At 39.7% G+C, this 20,954-nt stretch overlaps 1 protein-coding gene across 1 annotated transcript; it reads right to left on the bottom strand.

Annotated features, from left to right (window-relative positions):
• Nucleotides 1-131: 131 nt before the first annotated feature.
• Nucleotides 132-20,563, bottom strand: chd1l (chromodomain helicase DNA binding protein 1-like). The gene is made up of 25 exons (XM_059341853.1): nt 20,303-20,563; nt 19,726-19,838; nt 16,765-16,871; nt 16,539-16,650; nt 16,429-16,460; nt 15,443-15,524; nt 15,186-15,348; nt 13,932-14,087; nt 12,954-13,046; nt 12,766-12,862; nt 12,462-12,535; nt 11,505-11,615; nt 10,623-10,737; nt 9,362-9,515; nt 9,031-9,235; nt 8,625-8,770; nt 4,738-4,901; nt 3,687-3,886; nt 3,471-3,569; nt 3,287-3,357; nt 2,954-3,068; nt 1,089-1,197; nt 749-1,002; nt 515-600; nt 132-435 (listed from the first exon to the last, which is right to left on the bottom strand). The coding sequence occupies exons 1-25, from the start codon at nt 20,394-20,396 to the stop codon at nt 313-315; spliced, it is 3,075 nt and encodes a 1,024-aa protein (XP_059197836.1). The 5' UTR covers nt 20,397-20,563; the 3' UTR covers nt 132-312.
• Between the last annotated feature and the right edge of the window lie 391 nt (nt 20,564-20,954).

Here is a 20,954-nt window from a genome sequence, read left to right as displayed (position 1 = left end):
AGGGGGCTGTTTCCTCCACCCACACCAGATTTATTGCATATGACACACACCCTGGTTAATTAGTGATTCTACAGAGTCAACTGTATCCCAGCACAAGTGAAGTGTCAACACAAACCTCTGACACAACAATAGAAAGAGACAAGTATTCGTTTATCGACTCCTTATTTTGCATATAAATCAAAGACTGCATATTGTTTTTCATATGATTTGACATGTAGTATATTGTGTATTTCAACAGCCACCCAAGTTCATTTAAGCTTAACAAAAAAGTATAGTTTAAAAATCAGACATTAAAAGAACAATGAAACAGTGTTATCTGAGCGGATGTAGGAACAGTATTGTGTTGACTTTTCGCTGTTTGGAGAAGCAGGACTCTAGCCAGTCCTTCTGCACAGGGACAGCCTGGGGGTACTGACGCACCAGATCCTGCAGCTCCTGGTAAAACACACAGTTGTTAGGTTGTTTCTCTATTTGAGTCAGAGGTCAAATTACTAATGGGTGTCAAGATACCAACCTGTGAGTGGATGCTGTTCTCCACCTCTGCAACTATGTGGGTGACCTCCAGACTCATGATCTCCTCCTCATCTCCATCATAAGTGAACTGCAGCTAAGGAGTGGTGACCTTTTGATCAAAACATATCTGTAATTTTGTTTGTCATTCACTGTACACCAGAATCTCACAACAAGTAATTCTAGTTTAACAGCACCATAAAATAGGAAAGGCATCCAGTTTTAAAAGGATATGTGATGAGGTGGCGTGCCAGCCTCTTCCTCTCCGATGCAGGCAGGTTGAGGAAAAACACACGGACTCCTCCCATGAAATCAGGGAGCTCTGTGGGGCCGTGGCTCTGGAGAGGAGCGGAGGGGCCTGGCATTTCTGCTTCTGTTTCATCAGTCTGCCTGTTGGAGTTATGCAACTGTGGTTTGGGGGAGGTTGTTGACGTCGCAGAAGTAGATGTCTGAGGCGGAGCTGTGTTCTTTACTGCTCTGTTGTGATAGTATCTGTCAATCAAGTTAAGGGATAATGACTCCAAGCTATCCTATTCTGAGAACTATTATATTTTAGCTATGGTCTGTTAAAAAGATACATGAATGTGGGGATGCCTCGGGAAGCCAGGTGTTTCCTGATGAGCCTCTCTGTGCCGTACCAGTTGAAGCCTTTGGTGGAGTGTCCGATGCGAGGAAGATGTACACTTGCTTTGAGAGGAAACACAGGAAAAATATTTTACTTTTCATCATTTGATAGAAAAATAAGACACACAAGTCATAAAGGTGGCCCAAAAAAATCACCGGCTAGCTTCTCCCCTCTCTGCAGGAACTTTACAGTGCTCGCTGCCTAAAAAGAGCACAAAATATAGTGCACGACTTGACAAACCCAGGACACAAGACGTTTGAACTGCTGCCACGAGGCAGACGGTTCATAACGCAGAACATAACAGTTTTACCCGTCAGCCATCAAGGCCTTGAATGATGCAATGAGGACTTGTGCAAATCTAGTTTGATATGGTCTTTTTTTTGTTTATCGGTTGTTAAAAATTTTCTCCATTTTTAAAAATATATATTCATATTTATTAATTTCTGCTTTAATTTTTTTTAAATCTAGCACTGACAAGGAATGCACTTAATTTCGTTGTACATGTGACAATGATAATAAAGATATTCTTTTCTATTCTATGTTTATACTCCACTGGAGCTGAGCACTGTCAGCAGTGTTCAAAAGTGTTAATTTTATATCACTACACGGTGGTGTAGCAGGAGGTTCGCCGGTTCAAATCCGGCCTGTGGCTCTTCTGTGTGGAGTTTTCATGTTCTCCCAGTGTGAGCGTGGGTTCTCACCGGGTACTCCCGCAGTCAACAAACAGGTTTTTATTAGGTTTAATTGGTGACTCTAAATTGCCCGTAGGTGTGAATGAGAGCGTGATGGTCTGTCTCTATGTGTCAGCCCTGTGATAGTCTGGTGACCTGTCCAGGGTGTACCCGCCTCTCACCCAATGTCAGCTGGGATCGGCTCCAGCCCCTCGCGACCCGTGTGCGGATAAGTTAATCAGTTAATGATAATGAATGAATGAATGAATGAATGAATGAATGAATGAATGAATAACATATAACATTGTGAGGTGATCAAAGTGCAAGTGGTTTTAGCTCCAGGTGTTCACCCATTGTGTTGAATAACCTGAGGGAAATAAAATTCTTCTCATGTATTTTTCTCCTGTCAGTGTGACGCCAGGAAGACAACACGCAAGTGTCCTGCATAGCTCGTCAGTCAAGTCTAACAATGAGCCGCTGCTGTCATCATGCCCCTCCTTTCTGTCTGTCAGCACAGAGGCTCAATTATAAAATGTGTTATTGACAGGTGAGGTGTACGGACACGAGAAGCTGCCAACATACATGAAAAAATAAACAAATAAATATATGCATAAATGACTAGATAAATAAATTAACATTGTGAGAATAATATTAACCTACATATATATTTTAAGAAATTAGTAGAGAAATAATTAAGTTTGTGGAAATTAATAATTGGGAGAATGCAAAGGTAAAATAATACATAACTAACACAACAAATTAATAATACACAAGTAAAGTAAACCATGAATATATAAATGTACAAATACATTTTTCAATAAGTCTGAAATAAATGCAAAAATAAATAAATACACTGAATACGTTTACAAAAGAATATAATGAGTATATCAAAAAATGGGAAAAATAAATTAGATAGTGAATAAATAGGGGAATTAATACACAGGTAAATAAATAAAGAAGCCAGTTAAAACAACAATAATTGTCACACTTTATAAATAAATTAATGCCTACATCGTTTAGTTATTACTTTGGCAGATCTGTCCAACAGATGATTCTTTAAATACAAACCAATTATTAGCAGATTTATTATCAACATGTTTTGTATACTTTTTGTTAAATGGCTTGAATATTGTGTGCTTGACTGTACCCTTGTTTCTTTTGGCTGCTGCATAAATCTTCTTCAGACCTTCGTCCAGAGCAGTGAGAAGGATCCCAGACAAGTTGTTGGCTTTGTCTCTTTGCTGCGCCACGATCAGGGCCAACTGAGGCGACAGGAAGGAGACGGAAACAGCTAAAGATATTATTTGATCATTTCCTCAGTTTTATCTGTTCGGTATCTCACCACGCCTAAACCCAAATGAATGTAACACACTGTTGCTCACTCCTAGTGTATGTAAAAGCATGTATGGTGGTGAACAAGCATTTCTAGGCTGCAGAGTTTTTTTTGTGCAGCGTGGGTTTTCATTTAAACACAACCTACTTGATCCTGGCCGTCTAATCTGGACTGTTTGTCATCGATGGGGAAGAGCAGCACATTTCCAAGGTCCAAATCTGAAATAAAAAAAAAACATATTCACACTTTAACTTAGTTATGTATTTTCATGTATCTCAATCCGACGTTATGGATGAGTCTTCATTTCCTGTGAACTTATAGTTCATCCTACCTTTCATCTTGCCAGCCAATTCGTACTTCTTTCGTGGTTCATCTGATCTCACCTCTAGAGCTGTAAACAAGCCTCCCCTGCCCCACCGGCCTGAGTCATCTACACAAGAAATGCAAGTCATACTGTAGCAGAGGTGCCGCTAGCTTTCTCTTAATCAGTCCATCATACTGAGTGACACGTTGCTATGGTAACAACAAGATAATACAGGTTTCATACCAACACAATGGACGATGATAGCGTCCTCCTGAGCAGCATGGGGATGAGTAACATCCCCCAGGACGTAGTTTATGGCCCTGCTGTCAGAGTCTGTGGAGCACACGCTACAGTCATCCTCCTCTTCTTCTTCTTCTTCTTCTTCACTGTCCACAGACGGCAGGCACCGTGACCTGTAGCCGCACGACTCCCACCACGCCATTCTGCATGACAAGAAAACTGTCTGTCAAAAGTGTCTGAGCTCAGTGACTAAAAGTCAGTGAGAGCTAGAGGGTGGGGGGGATAATCGATACAGCATAGCATCGCTATATTTTGCGTGGCAATATTATATCGATTCATGGCCACCAAGTATCAATATTTAGCACTTCGACGGCCTGCCCTTTCAGAGGCCATAGCGAGGAATATAGGAATATACTGGAGATCTGGTATCATATGAAACTAGAAGATCTAAGGAATCTATAGGCACCAGTATGGAAGGATATCATGTCGGGAAGTTGTCAAAATAACGCTGCAAAGTTAGGCTATTTTTTTCTGTTTCATAGGGATTTTCAAAGCGGTCATGTGACCCTCTGGCTTCATGCTATCTCAATGAAAATAGGCTCTCTGGGTTCCCACAAGTCTCTTCACATACAGTCATGGAAAAAAATTATTAGACCACCGTTTTTTTCATTTTACATGGAAAATGTCTAGATACATTACAGCTATTACATTAAACTCTTATGATCTATTTTTGTTGCTACCATTATATTTGTCAAAACAAATGTACCTTTAGTTGTACCGGGCATTAAAATGAACAAGAAATTTGACAAAGCAAGGGTATTCTAATAATTTTTTCCATGACCGTACATGGCTGCCTCCCAATTCTTGATTGAATTTAATTTAGTGGACACAAAATGCAGTTAAAAAGTTAAATTGCAATATGTTCAATACTCACCATATCGCAAACTGCTTAAAATCACAATTATATCGTATCTTGACTCAAGTATCGTGATAAAATTGTATCGTGGGGCCTCGTGAGCTGTAAAAATACATTAATTGATTGACAAAACTTTACTTTTTCTTGTATTTCTGCTCTTGTTGCTTCTTCTTCAGGTCCTCCTGCATCTTGGCTCTCTTAGCTGCAGCCTCCTCTCTCCTCTGGCGCCTTAGCTCCAGCTCAGCCTCAGTAAGAGGTTTCCTCTTCCTCGTTGGAATACCAAGGGCTACTGACAGTGAAGCCTGGGGGAAAAAAGAGAGAAAATCACATTGTAAGTCTCACTTAAATATGTGTAATCACCATATCCAGATTTGTGACCATCACTGCACTGCAAACACCTCTGTAGTGTTTGATCTATCAGCTGTGGTGGAAACACAACCTGGACCAACCATAGAACTTTAAAATAGCAAACATTTTCCACATTATATTACATCAAGTCCTTATACTTTCAGACAGCTTATTAAAACAGATACAGTCCAGTTGGCATATCAGCCAATAATAGAGGTGGATATCCCCAGATTTTATTTTTATTTATTTATTCAATACTTGAGTCACGATAGGATATTATTGCCATTTTAAGAATTGTTTTGTCAAATAAGACATAATTCTCAGTCTCACTTCAGTCTTTTTATTTCTCCACAATGAGAGTCAAACCCACAGACTGACCAACAAAGTATTCAGACAGATTGATACCTTAATTGATATCAAACATGCATGGACAACAACAATTGCAGCATTTTCTCAAACTTTCCTCAACTTTAAGCTTCACTGCTCTGAATTTCTTTGAATGAAACATTTAAAAAAATAGCCTAACTTTGCAGCGCCATTTCATCAACTTCCCAACACAATATCCTGACATACATCATATATATTCCTTAGAATTTCTAGTTTATGTGTGATACCAGTATATACAGTATATTCCTAAAAGTGAGCCCGCTACGACCTCCAGAAAAAAACAAAAAATGCCAAAATACTGCCGACCGGAACGCTAAAAATCAATACTTGGCGGCCATGAATAGATATAATATTACCACACAAAATATTGCGATACTATGCTGTATTGATATTTTTTATGTCCACCTCTAGCCAATACTGCATTATTTTTTAGCCCAGTGAGGTGCAGCTGAACAAACTTTAGTTGGATTTTTACCTGCTCTTCATCTGGGACATTGAGCGTGGACATTAGGGCGCTGCAAACTTAAATTGTCAAAGGGAAGGTAGTATGTTAATGTTTGAGACAAATCTAAATTATAAGCATACTACCTTATGAAAAATGGCTGCAGTGTAGAGTCTTATGTGAAGCATCGCTCTAATGTGTACAGTTATAAACTGCTGGTAAGAATGTGACCTTATTCAGTGGTTTTTGCATCGACCATCATGCCCTAAATAGAAACCGTTTACCAGACATAGTGGCACAACAAAGTTTGATGACGAAAACTGAAAGATATTCATCTGCACAAGGGTCTGCCTTATTCACTCCATATGAGGAAATTGTAAGAAGTGTGAAGGCTGAGAGTACTGAGATGAAGTCCTTTAAAGATGTCAATAAAGAAAAAGAAAATGGGTCAAATTCATATATATTACAGTGTATATATTCAGAATCAGAATCAGAAGTACTTTATTAATCCCCAGGAGGAATTGCTTAAATTAACAAAGACAAAGGTTTTGTCCAGTTTTAACATTAGAAAACTTCTCTTTGTACTGTATTCAACTAAATGTAGGTCTCAAAGGAATTGCAAATCGTTTCATTTGGTTTATCTTTTTTGGAATTAGGGTTGTAACAAATCAATGTTGAGACCATTTTATGACAGTATCTCACCAGCCACAACACCAAATCAGGTCAGGGGTGTAAAATGTGTGCTTCCTGCCCCCCTTCTTGTGCCGCCCATGGCCTTGTTTTGTTTTTATAACATTTTTTAGGCGGGAGGGGGAGAGAAGAAGACATACAGCAAAGGGCTGTGGGTCAGAACTGAATTTGCTCCACTGTGTTAAGGACTCAGTCTCAGTATATAAGGCGCACGCTTCACCATGTTAGCTAAAGGGGCGCCCCAAATTCAGCCTTCACTTTGATCTCAACTACACAGTTTAGATACTCAAAACTGCTCCAATGTCCCCCCAACTCTGCCGACTGAGAGACAGGTCAAGGTCACCACCAGGAATATTAAAAGCAGAATTTGGTTGAGCACTGACAGGCTTCATAACAACAGCTTAAATCATTCTTTGCCACTGGAAGTGTCAGACTCAACCAGAATTTACTGACTGGGTTAAGCTGATGGCAGACAATGCCTCCTATGGATTGATGATAGCAAGGTTGATGATAACAAAGGGACATTTTACCAGGTCTGGGGTCATTTTCTGAATCATATAAGAGGGGAATAGGCTGATGTCTTTTGTATGATGTTTGACATACAGTAGAGTTCAAAATAATAGCAGTCCAATGTGACTAACCAGATTAATCCAGGTTTTTAGTATATTTTTTATTGCTACATGGCAAACAAGGTACCAGTAGGTGCAGTAGATTCTCAGAAAACCAACAAGACCCAGCATTCGTGATATGCACGCTGTTAAGACAATGCAATTGGGCAATTAGTTCAAAGGGGGGTGTAAAAAAAAAATAGTGTCTGCCGTTGACTTTACAAACACAAAACTATTTTGTACAAACTTTTTTGTTTCTAGGATTTAGCAATCCTGTGAAAATCACTAAACTAATATTTAGTTGTATGACCACAGTTTTTTTATAACTGCTTCACATCTGCGTGCCATGGAGTCAACCAACTTGTGGCACCTTTCAGCTGTTATTCCACTCCAAGATTATCTAACAACATTCCACAATTCATTTACATTTCTTGGTTTTGATGTCACCCCACAAGTTCTCTATTGGATTAAGGTCTGGGGATTGGGCTGGCCACTTCATAACATCAATGTTTTTGGTTTGGAACCAAGATTTTGCTGGTTTACTTGTGTGTTTGGGGTCATTGTCTTGTTGAAACGCCCATTTCAAGGGCATGTCCTCTTCAGCATAAGGCAACATGACCTCTGACAGTATTTTGACATATGCAAACTGATCCATGATCCCTGGTATGTGATAAATAGGCATACACCATAGTAGGAGAAACATGCCCATATCATGATGCTGCACCACCATGCTTCACTGTCTTCACTGTGTACTGTGGCTTGAATTCAGAGTTTGGGGCTCGTCTCACAAACTGTCTGCGGCCCTTGGACCCAAAAAGAACAATTTTACTCTCATCAGTCCACAAAATGTTCCTCCATTTCTCTTTAGGCCAGTTGATGTGTTCTTTGGCAAATTGTAACCTCTCCTGCACATGGTTTTTTTTTTAACAGAGGGACTTTGCGGGGGATTCTTGTAAATAGATTAGCTTCACACAGACGTCTTCTAACTGTCACAGCACTTACAGGTAACTCCAGACTGTCTTTGATCATCCTGGAGCTGATCATTGGCTGAGCCTTTGCCATTCTGCTTATTCTTCCATCCATTTTGATGGTTGTCTTCCGTTTTCTGCCACGCGTCTCTGGTTTTGCTCTCCATTTTAAAGCATTGGAGATCATTTTAGCTGAACAGCCTATAATTGTTTGAACCTCTTTATAAGTTTTCCCCTCTCCAATCAACTTTTTAATCAAAGTACGCTTCTGAACAATGTCTTGAAGGACCCATTTTCCTGCCACAGTGCTAATTTTTTGAACATACCCCTTTCAACTAATTGCACAGCACAGCCTTGCACATCGTGCATATCATGAATGCTGGGTCTTGTTGGTTTTCTGAGAATCTACTGCACCTACTGGTACCTTGTTTGGGACACACACACACACACACACACACACACACACACACACACACACACACACACACACACACACACACACACACACACACACACACACACACACACACACACACACAGTTGTGCCCATCAGTTGTGAGTGAGGGAGACAGAGAATCTTACTCCGGCTTTGTGTCGCAGAGCTCGGCCCTCTCCTGCAGCTCTCTGGAACTCGACCATCTGCTCCTCCAACAACAGCTCAAAGCTCTTCTGGTCCTCAGAGCTGGGGTCCTTACTGTAGTCTTTCCCCTCAAAGTAGTACATGTGGTCTGAAGGGTGGAACAGCATGGTGGTGAGTGTTATTATTCAGCACAAGCAGAGGAAGTTCTACTTGGAAAACCAACCCAATAGAGGAAATGTGTGGTATATTTTCATGTGTGGTTATGTTTGCAGGGTGAGAAACAAAAGTAAAAGTGAAATGCTCTTATGGCTGAACAATCTGTTTAACAACAGAGTACCGTACACCGCTGATTATCTCGGAAAGCTTTATAAAGGAAGTCAGGTGCTATTATCTAAAGATCAAACATACTGTGCCTGTCAGATTCAGAGCCGCTCTCTTCTTCTTCCCCCTCCTCCTGCTTCTCCTCCTCCTCTTCTCTCAGTGAAGTGAAGTCTTCATCCACCCACTGTCCGTCACATGACGGGCCGAGGATCTTCTCCAGTTTCACATCCTGTACAGAGCTCTCCTCTGATGACAGAAGCTTATCTACCCCGAACTTTAAGATCTCACTAAGCTGTTGGGGACAGGAAACATCAGTGGTGAAAACAAAGACAACTGGAGGGGTTTTGCATAAAAACAGACACAGACATGGGAACTGCGTGGTTTTGAGTTTTCGTGCAATATGTCAAAGGTCACAAACCTGCAGTCCTGCAGCAGCAGACTGAGCTTGGTCCAGCAAAGAGAAGCGTCCTTCTTCAATAACAGTGTTAGTGAGATGCAACTTGGATACAGCACGGGAGTACATGATTTCCTCCACAGTGTCTCTTGCCAGAAGGCGGATCACTTTGACAGGCCTGTAATGTGTCACAGTCACTCACAGATTAAAGGGCTTCTCCAGCAATTTGGCATTAACCTGCTGTTAAGTGACTCATGAGAGACAGCATCTAAAAATGATATTCAATATCAACAGAGCAGAGGCTGAGATACCCAGAGAGTCCCCGGGCCTACTGAATGTCCTTATCTTATCTTTTCTCCAACTCCATGCTCTTAATCTATATTGCAAGTTTGCATTTACATACATTTTAGGTCTTTAAGGGGAACCCCACAGGTTTCCCACATCAAAGTCTGTTTACAGGTCTAAGGGAGTATGTTCTTTGAAGTCTTTGGTGTCTCCTGTGTGATGTTGGTTATACCTATGTCAGAAAATCAGAGATGCCACCTGAGTCAGCATCATTTGAGTCTGATGAATACAAGTTGGAGGATATCAGATAGATGTGAGCTGACAAGACCGTCTGTAGTTCTAAGCTGAACTGTCAGTGGCCTGTCAGTTGCATTGTGGTTAATGGAGCTGCAAGGTTTCGACAAGAAGCGGCAACCACCCAGGTCAGAAAAGTGAAGCCAAAGCAGAAGTGCCTTAAACCTGCATTACTTCTAATGGCCAGCAATGGTGACGCCACTGGTTTGATTGTATAGAAGTCTATGAGAAAATTACCCTACTTATCTCTTGATTTTTTTCTGATGCGTTTATGTTCTCAGTTGCTACTTTCAAGTCTTCTTCAATATATCATAATGTTAATTTTGTACATTTTTTCGTCCCATTTAGAGTCAAATAGACAATAAAGCATGTGTGCTTGAGAGTGTGGCTACTTTGTGATTGACGACTCACGACCATGTTTTTGTCATTGACAGCCACAATGCTAAAGCTCAAGGCTTCAAAAAACTGTCCACAAACTAGTGGGTGATGTCATTGTGGCTACTTCCACTAGCATAATATATATTTAGAAAGTACCTCCATAGCTAAAGAAGCCATTATACAGTGTGAGTAGTACTCTCCATGATTGGTAAACTTGACCTTTGTGGGTAAAGTCTGGGCATGCCCCTTTAACAAATAGTACATAGCACAGCTAGTCAAAGCAGAACACTGCACTGTGGCCTGCTTAGAACAATTTCTCAGCAATCACCTGTTCTGACCAATCCGGTGGCATCGTGCAGCAGCCTGCAGGTCATTTTGAGGGTTGAAGTCGCTGTCCATAAAAATGACAGTATCAGCAGCTGTGAGGTTCAGGCCCACTCCCCCTGCAGAGACAGCTTGTTAAATCACACAATGTCTGAAAAAAACAGTGCACACTCAATATTTACATACTCATTTACCTATCTAACTTCAAGAATTATACACAAAAGTGACAAGCTGTGACAGGAAATTGTGTTTCTCTCTTTCTCTCTTTCACACTGTGCATATAAAACAGTGAGAGAAGTGGCTGGCCTTATTTACACCAGTGTGTCATCCTGCTGCCGCTCTTATCACTGTTTGATCAGTCCCCTTTCCTCTCTCTACTCTCTGCTTCTACGAAACCGGCTGTAGATTTACATATGCTGCTCAGTGAGTGTTTACTTTTCATACAAAACGACTGTTATCTGCAAATGTAGATCCCACAATGTGGTTTAGAAGATGCAAGTCAAGCCTGTGACATCTTGAATGATGGTTTGCCACATTTAGTACAGAAACACAATCAAACAATTGGAAATGATGTAAAACTGCCTCATTAGTGTGTGTGAGATATATGTTTGTATTACAGAGAAATAAATAAATTATACTTTGTGGCTGATGATGTTTGTGATGTAACTGATCATACATTTAGTATAAATCAATCTCTGAAAATCAACTTGCATTACAAATAAAATCAAACAAAAAAGAAGCCAAAAATGCTTTCCATATTCAGCATTCCTGATTCTTCATAAACACAATATGAACACTATGTATACCTGACAATGTTCGGTTTACTCCTACGCATAACAAAATCACACAATTTGCCTTCCTGTTCATGGTTTAGTCTGTCAGTCACCTGCTTTAGTGCTGAGCAGAAAGACAAAGATATCCTTGCTGCTGAAGTTCTTCACTGCTAGATTTCTCTCTTCTCCGCGGACGGACCCATCCAGACGTTCATAACTATATCCTGAACAGAAAATCTTCATTAAGCACTTATTTTTGCTGTTTAGATAGTTGCCTCTGTTATGGAGCTAGAATAGTGACAGTTAACTGAGGTATTGAAAATAAAAATTGGCATTGATGCAACAAGTTTTGGCACTGAAAAATGTTCAACTGAAAAATAAAACACAAACATAAGAATAAAAAAAATGTAAAAGGGGCGTTCCCGGTGGCACACCTGGTAGAGCGCATACCACAGAGGCCCAGTCCTCGTAAGCGGACGGCCCGGGTTCGAATCCGGCTCGGAGCCCTTTCCCGCATGTCTTCCCCTCTGTCTCCCCCTTTCACTCTTAATATCTCTCCTATCAATAAAGCTACAAAATGCCCAAAAAAAATCGTAAAAAAAAAAATTTTTTTTTAAATTTAAAACTCCCCTCAAGCCCCTCCTCTCCACGCCAAAAGAGTGACAGAAAGTCGAAACTGAAAACCCAGTGACATTGTAAAAGTCCTGACACCGTAAAAAAAAACTGTCATTGAAAAAAAGGGAGACATCAAGTAAAAATGTATAAGAATGAAAATGAAAAACCAATCAAAATGCATAAAATATCAAAACTGAAATAACATAACATGATTGTTAGATTGTAATTTTTTAATGTTTGTGTTTTATTTTTTTTCAGTTGAACATTTGTCAGTGCCAAAACTTATTGTTTCAATGCCAATTTTTATTTTAAATACCTCAGTTAACTGTCACTGTTCTATCGCCATACTCTGTAAGCTTAGAAAAATCTTTAAACGTGCCGTAAAGTCGCTGCTACATCAGACAATTCAAACCAGTGCAAGTAACAATCTCAATTGCTAGAAGACCTACAATTACCTCTGTACTCCATGTAATCCTGAAGGATGTCCAGCATCCTCGTCATCTGAGAGAACAAAAGGACCCGATGGCCCCTTCACACACAGACATGAAAAGAGAAATAAAGAAAATTAATGTTTATGGAGCAATATATTAGATAAAATATGACAGCAAGTACAATTAACTGCCTCAAGAGTTTTTTCTTTTGAAAAATTTGATAAATAAATAAAATAAGTTATCAGTACATTGTGTCAGCATGTTATGGCAGTCAGACTGAGACTAAACTGCCACCAGGTGGAGCCCAATACCAGGTAGACTGACTCACCCTTTGTGAAGATAAGTCAGCATGCTGTCCAAAAGGCAAAGCTTCCCACTGGCTTCAACAAGATGCTCCCCCATCTCAAAAGGCTCCGGTTCCACACCTTACCCAAGAAACATGGAAAAATATTGACATATATATCGTATAGGATGATTATCTTGTTCAGCTTTCATTTATCTGAGAGCACATCTCACCATCAAACAGGTACGGATGGTCAACACACTTTCTCAGGTTCATCAAGATGTTCAGCAGCCGGTTCTTGATGCCCTGTTCATTTCCAAAAGCCTCTAAAAAATAGAGATTAATGTGAGGTGATTCTGTGATGATTTACACCCCGAACAGTTTCCAGAAGTACAATAATTGACTTATTTGTAAGGTATTTTTGCCCTTTGTACAATGCACAATCAATAATGCCAAAAGTGCAATAATGTTCAATAATTTAGCAGTTTGTCCCCACTGATTTTACAACTATACAATGCTATACAATACTCTGAATGCATCTTCGTTACATTTCTTCTTTTTTTAAATCTAAGGGATCGAATAAAGATTGTTGGTTTATGTTTTTGTTAAGAAATTACTATTAGCTGATATACAGTGCTTAGCAAATTTACTCGACCACCTGTCATAAAAACATAAATATTTTAGAAATCTTTAGAAAGCTTGTTTAAAACTAAAGATGTTATTATTTATTTGGCAAATAACAAACTGAATTCACCTTTTTATAGCCAGATTTGAGCCGGCTCACTGGGCTTCTCTGAGAAGTCAGAGATTAATCAAGCAGAACATTCAACCACTAAAACTAATTTTATTGTTCAGGAATGCAAGTAAATAACTATAATATGACATCTTCATCAAGAAATAATAACATGCTTTATATTTTTAAAGTTTCTTTGTAAACCAGTTCATTTGAAAATTCATGGATTACAATAATAATTTATATTTCAGCATTAAAAATATCATTTTGGTTAAAGAGCTTCTACATACTGGTGTATCAACCATTACAGAAACATAAAAAATTATTCTGGCAAATACTAATGCTGTTATTTTAGGACAGCTGTGGCACAAACCGGTGGTCTAATAAATTTGTTAAGCACTGTAAAATCGTTATTAGAGTATTCGATTTTTCAAACTCTCAAATGTCAATACCAGAACCAGCTTTAAAGAAGTCTCACCCAGATCTTTCATCAGAAAGGCCTTGTAGTATTTTTTCTGCAGGGCCGACATGCCATGGTACATCAACAGTTCTGTCTTCTTCGGTAGATCTACAGCTACTTCTGACTTGACTCTACGAAGCAAGAAGGGCTCCAGGATGCTCTGCAGCTCAGCAGCTGAAAGCAGAAGCACAGTGTGAGGGACAGAATCGGCCAGTGGTGATTTAATGAGCCATTTACAGGGTGATTATGTACTTTTTTTGCTAAAACCGACATTAGATACATCCCAATTGATGTAATTATTACAGTATTTTTCTTTTCGTTTTGGAAGATGAGGTGGTGGATAAGGTTACGTTACTTAGGGCGTTTTCACAACCAAAGTCTGTTTGGTTAGTCGGAATCAGAGCGAAATTGATACATTTGGTTCGTTTTGTATTTAGTCTGGTTTGCTTTCATAGTCCAGAAATGTAAGCGGACCAAATAAAATAAAAAGATTTGAGGAGGGGCATGTACGAAGGTGGAGGGCTGAAAATCTACTCACACTATTATTTGTTATTGGTTGAAAAGTTGGTGGTGAAAATGTAAACAAAGAAACGTGGAACCGAGTGCAAACCAAGTACCTTTAACTATAAGCGGCCGTAATCTGCTCTGGTGTTCCGACCAAACTAATATGGAGAGAAACGGTCAGAATGAGCTCCTGTTGAGGCTCCGGGTTGTCAATAATGTGTTGATCCATTATTTCCAACGTGCTGCAATCAGACAGCTGTATAATCAGAGAAGTGCCTTGATGCTCCTACCACGATGTGCTTCTACCACAAAAGGCAAATATTAAGTTATTTTGAGCAATTGTTGATAATTCTGCAATGACAAATTAGCTTTAGCTCAGTGGTAGCCTACAGAGTGAAACTGAAGGACACAAACTTAATCTTTACAATATTATCTGTGTACATCTCACCGCGCAGGTGGCCCACAATCCACTGTGTTTTAGTTAATTTCCTTTAATTGGGTCGGATTCTGGTCGGATTACGTTCACAGTGGAATCCAACCGCACTAGGGTCCGTTTGGAAAGGGGCCGAGACTCTCTCTGCAAGTGGTCTTGGACCAGTTGTTTTGGTCTGGGGTACGACCAGGGTACAACTGCAGTGTTCACAAGCAACCAAACAAACCATAACAAGACTTTAACCGTACCAGAGTTAGATTAAAATAGACTAAACTTTGGGTTGTGAAAGCGCCCTTAAGTAATATAGAAAGTAACACCAATGATATCCGTCATACCGAGGGCAGGTTGACTTCGTACGTTAGAGTAAGAGTCGGTGAAGTTGTCCGTCCCATCAGCTGTGAAGATGCTGGGCTGAATGAAGCTCAGCAGGGAGTAGAGCTCCTGCAGGTTGTTCTGGATGGGGGTCCCTGTCAGCAGGACTCTGAAACCAACTGAGAACTACACAAGAAATGACCAGAGGGAAGTTAGAGCTGATGGTGGGAAAGACAATGAAACAAATACTTGACAGCCCAAACCAGGCACAGCTCCGTACCTGTGTCAAGACTTTGTGCAATAATGAATTCTGATTCTTCAGTCTGTGAGCTTCGTCTACCACAAGCACCTTCCACTTCCACCTGAGGAGCAGAGTGATTATTTTGAGTGAGTGATTATATAGAAAAAGCAGCATTACTGTATGAAAACATTATGATGAGATGTATTTCAAGCAAGCAATCTTCTTCAATATTTATTATGCAAATGTATAAATGCTTCTACTTGCTCACACACATACCATATTTCTAGTGCACAGATAACATATTAGATAGTAGAGGTGTGAATCAGCAGAGGCCCCACGATACGATTTTATCCCGATACTTGAATCACAATGCGATATTATTGCGATATGTTGAATATTGCAATACAATATATTGCCATTTAACTGTTTAACAGCATTTTGTGTCCACAAAATTAAATTTAAACCAGAATAGTTTTGTCAAATAAGAGAAAATTCTCAGTCTGTTCATCTGACTTCAGTCTATTTATTTCTCCACAATGAGAGTCAACTTGTGGGAACCCAAAGAGCCTATTTTCATTTAGATCGCATGATAGATCGCTGAGATCATATGAGCGCTTTGAAAATCACAATGAAACATAAAAAAATAGCCTAAATTTGCAGCGTTATTTCGACAACTTCCCGACACGTTATCCTGATGCATGGACCCTAAAGATTCCTTAAATCTTCTAATTTCATATGATACCAGTATCTCCAGTATATTCCTAAAAGTGAGCAATATACTGAAAAAAAAGGCAAAAAAACGTCAGAACACTAAATATCGATACTTGGTGGCCATGAATCTATATAATATTGCCACGTAAAATATTGCAATACTACGCTGTATATCGATTTTTATTCCCCACATCTATTAGATAGCTGCTGTACGTGTATATTGGCCTAATGGCCTCTAGATAAGTTGTTGAGTATGTGCCAAAAGATCCAATAAAACTTTCTTATGATATCTTTAAAATTCAGAACAAACTTACCGTCTCAAGAATGAAGCATCTTTGAGACACAGCTGAAAAAGACAAAAAAAACATCAGTTCAACACAGATGAAACTTCAGTTTATTTTCTTCTCACTAAATGACTACAGACCTCATATGTGGTGAGCAGAACATTAAAGTCTTGAGAGTCTGTTTCCCTCTGAAGCTCAGCTCGTCTCTCTTTGTCTCCCTTGTAACACAGCACAGTCAGAGCAGGGGCGAAGCTGTAAATAAGATTATATTTGTAGTTTATAGACTGTGATGGACTGTGTTGTGAGTTGACTATGAATTCAGCTATAGATATGTGGATGTGGATTCATGTATGAATGTAACTATACCATTCTAACTCCTTTCTCCAGTTCTCCATGACAGAGAGTGGGCTCAGCACCAAAAATGGACCTTTCTTCCCGAGAGCTCCCGACATGTACACCAGCAGAGAGATCGTCTGAAGGGACAAAATATATTACAATAATACAATATGCATCTTGATAGCTTTTATACAGCAATTAAGAGCGCCTGTTTCAGTATTTTTGTAGAAAAGGTCCATCACAATTATCACAATTTCTTAAAGCCAAAGGAGATGTTATTATATTTCTTGTTTTGTCCAACCTACACAGCAAAACCTAAAAATAATGCATTTTTATCATAGGAAACAATAACATCAATCATAATAATCATCAATTGTAAACCTTAGCTTAGTATTATGACCCGAATTTCTGAAAATCGTATATGGTATATGGTTATGTTACGTTTTTTATTGCACTGCAAAAAAGGTGTGTCTAAAAACAGGATAAAAACACTAAATCTGAGGAAAATTATCTTGCTGCATAGACAGATAATTTCACTTGACAAGATTTCTTAAATTAAGATTATTAAATCGAGAAATAAGCATGAACTGGCCCAAGCAGAGTGCACTGCAAATTATATGTTTCTTACCAAGATTAAAAACTTTAGATTAAGAAGTGTTAGATATTCATCTTGTTATATAGTTTACATTCTGTAAACTGCACATTTCTTGACGTATTGTAATAAAAGTGAAGTTAAACTGAGAACTCGGACGTCTCCTGCTCATCATTCCCCATCACACGCTTGGCACAGAGAAATAGGTGAGGATTTTGTGTTGGAGTCAGATAATTTAATTTTAAAGGTTTCCTCAATGCATTTCTCAACAACAGGTAGTATATAGATATATAGTCTCTCACATACACAGTCCACTCCTACGATGCACAAACTGCACACACATTTTTTCATCTAGCCTTTACTGCCCCTTCACTCTGCAAGCTTATCGCCACTGCTATTGCACTTTTATATTTATAGTGTTTTTATTTTATTTGTTTTAGCCAACTATTTACTTTATCCCTGTGTATTTATTTACTGCCTTCTTGGACTTCTTCAGCTCTAAAATCAACACCATTCACCAACAAATCTAAAATCAACACCATTCACCAACAACTGGCCTCATCTTGCACCCCCTCAAACGACCCACCCTGGATGACCACCACCGGCCAACCTCACATCAGCCCCCTCTCTGACTTCACCCCAGTATCAGACCACACCATCGTGGAACTCATCCATAAAGCAAAAACCACCACCTGCCAGCTCGATCCTCTTCCCACCTCCCTTGTCAAAGCATGTCTGCCGTCCATTTCCCCCATGATCACCAACATAATTAATTCCTCCCTCACTACTGGTACTGTACCCCCCATTCTCAAACTGGCTGCCATCACACCCATCCTGAAAAAACCCGGTGCTGACCCAGCTGACCTTAACCACTATCGACCCATCTCCAACCTGCCCTTCATCTCTAAAACACTTGAAAGGGTGGTCGCCACACAACTACAGTCCCACCTCGATAAAAACAATCTTCATGAACCCTTCCAATCCGGCTCCGTCCAAAACACAGCACTGAAACAGCCCTAGTCAAAATCACCAACGACCTCCTCCGTGCAGCCGACTCTGGATTACTCACCATTCTCATTCTCCTCGACCTCAGCGCAGCATTTGAAATCCAAATCCACCCTCACCAAATCACAACACACCCCAGCTCCACCCATCATCGTCGACGGATTCCCTGTACCCTTCTCCTCCCAAGTTAAGAGCCTCGGCGTAATTCTGGACAACACCCTCTCATTTGCACCCCATATTCAAAACATCACCCGGACTGCATTCTTCCACCTCCGCAACATCTCCAGACTCCGCCCATCACTGACCCAATCCAGCACCGAAATCCTGGTCCACTCATTTGTCACATCACGCATCGACTACTGCAATGCCCTCCTCACTGGACTCCCCACCAAACTCATCAACAGACTGCAAATAATTCAGAACTCGGCCGCCCGGATCATCACCCGCACCAAATCAACTGACCACATCACCCCTGTTCTCATTCAACTCCACTGGCTCCCGGTACAATACTGCATCCACTACAAGAACCTCCTCCTCACCTACAAAGCTCTCCACAACCTAGCCCCCACTTACCTCTGCGACCTCCTTCAAGAATACACTCCCTCCCGCTCCCTCCGCTCATCCTCTGCTGGACTATTAATCACCCCCACATCACGCCTCAGTACCATGGGTGCCCGATCCTTCAGCTGCTCAGCACCCAGGCTCTGGAACTCCCTCCCCCCACACATAAGACAGTCTGACACCATCACAACCTTCAAGTCACAACTCAAAACTCACCTGTTCAAACTGGCATACACTCTAACTGGACACTAGTTCACTTGCTTTTATCATATTGTCTTGTTTTTACCATGTCGTGATGTTTTTACCTTGTTGTCTTGTTTTTAAAGATGTTTATGATTTTAGACTTTGTAAGGTGACCTTGGGTGACATGAAAGGCGCCTATAAATTAAATGTATTATTATTATTATTATTATTATTATCATCTGATTTTAGTCATTGTTATTGCTGGATTTGCACACAGCACTTTAAATAACTATCTGCAATATATTGTCTATTATATTGTTCATTGTATGTCTGTTGTTTGCATGTTCAACCAACAACATTTCGTTCATGACAATAAATGGACTTTGACTTTGATTATCAGGGATGATGTGCATGATAGCTCAATGTGACACTGTTATGGCTTACTAGAACATATATTGACTTAAAACATTGGCATCTGACTAAATTGAAGAAAGCTGGAGAAAAATAGGCATGCAGAGGTATTGCTATGAAATAAAAAAAAAGTGTCTGTATCACCCATTAATACCAGTGAATGTATCAGTTATTCTGATGTGTTTTAAAACAAAAGTCAGGCATTATTAGTTTTTAAGGAGGACTGGTGGATCTCATACCTGACAGGTTTTTCCCAAACCCATTTCGTCTCCTAAAATGCATCCTTGCTGGTTCTTCAGACACTGAGTCAACCACTGCACACCGTCAAGCTGGTAAGGTCTCAGCTGGATCCCTGAGAGGACACAACACAGCAACACCAAACTTTAATGCACATAATAATAGTAATCATTTGATGGAAAGCACAGAACTAAGCTCCCGGCTTCTCAAAACCATAACATTTTATAGTTTACAAATGCCTTCAGTTTTTACAGTAAATAATCAATCTTTTTTAAAGGTCTGATGTTTCTGGGAAACCATAATGCTTCCCATGTCAGCATAAAGCTTTCTCAATGAGGTCTTGTTACAACAGCAATTAAAAACAAAAATGATAACGCCAGATGTCTGAGTTCATCCTGAAGGGATTGTCCTCACATAACACTTAGAGGTGAATCACAGAAGCTGTCCACAACAAAGACTTAAACTATCATAAACACAATCTAAACATACCCGCTAGCTAGCTAACGCTATCTTACTAAATGAATGAAACAACTCAACATGAATTAAAAACTTTACGACTAAGTTTAAAAGCCTCCGCACCTCTTAAACCCCACTGTTGCAGGTCGCTCTGAGCCACAGCTGTCTTCTTTTTCTCGGCCACGCCGTTTTTTATTTTTAATAAAATGTCTGTCATGTTTCTGGACCGAGAGAGCTAACAGAAACATACAACTTTCTCGAGCAAAGACATGTACAGACAAGTGAGTCCTCCTGACTCCGACTGTGCTTCCTGGTTGGGTCACGTGAGGTTGGGGAAAAGGCGCGCGCCGGTTTCAAGTGTCAGAGTGGCGTCATTACTTATTTATACAAAATGTAATCATTAAAATGTATCCATCGGCTGCATTTCTGAGTTAAAGGTTTAGATTTGAACAGTGGTAGAAAAAATATTCATATCCCTTACTTAAGTAAAAGTACTAATGCCACACTGTCCTTCATTCAAAACTTACTGAAGTAAAAGTACAAGTATCAAAAGTACTCGTTATGCAGATTGTTATATATATTCTAGATAAATTATTAGATTATTTGTATTGATTTATTATGTAAGCAGCATTTTAATTTTGTAAAGACAGGGATCATTTTAACTACCTAATATACTGTTATGAGGTATCATTTAAAAACAAATGTCTAATCACTTTCAATGTATCATGTTTGTTTATGTTAAATCCCAACCTGAAAAGTAACTAAAACTGGCAGA

This window comes from Centropristis striata, chromosome 9 (assembly GCF_030273125.1).
Source record: "Centropristis striata isolate RG_2023a ecotype Rhode Island chromosome 9, C.striata_1.0, whole genome shotgun sequence".
Taxonomy (NCBI): domain Eukaryota; kingdom Metazoa; phylum Chordata; class Actinopteri; order Perciformes; family Serranidae; genus Centropristis; species Centropristis striata.
This window is presented reverse-complemented; position numbering and strand designations above follow the sequence as displayed.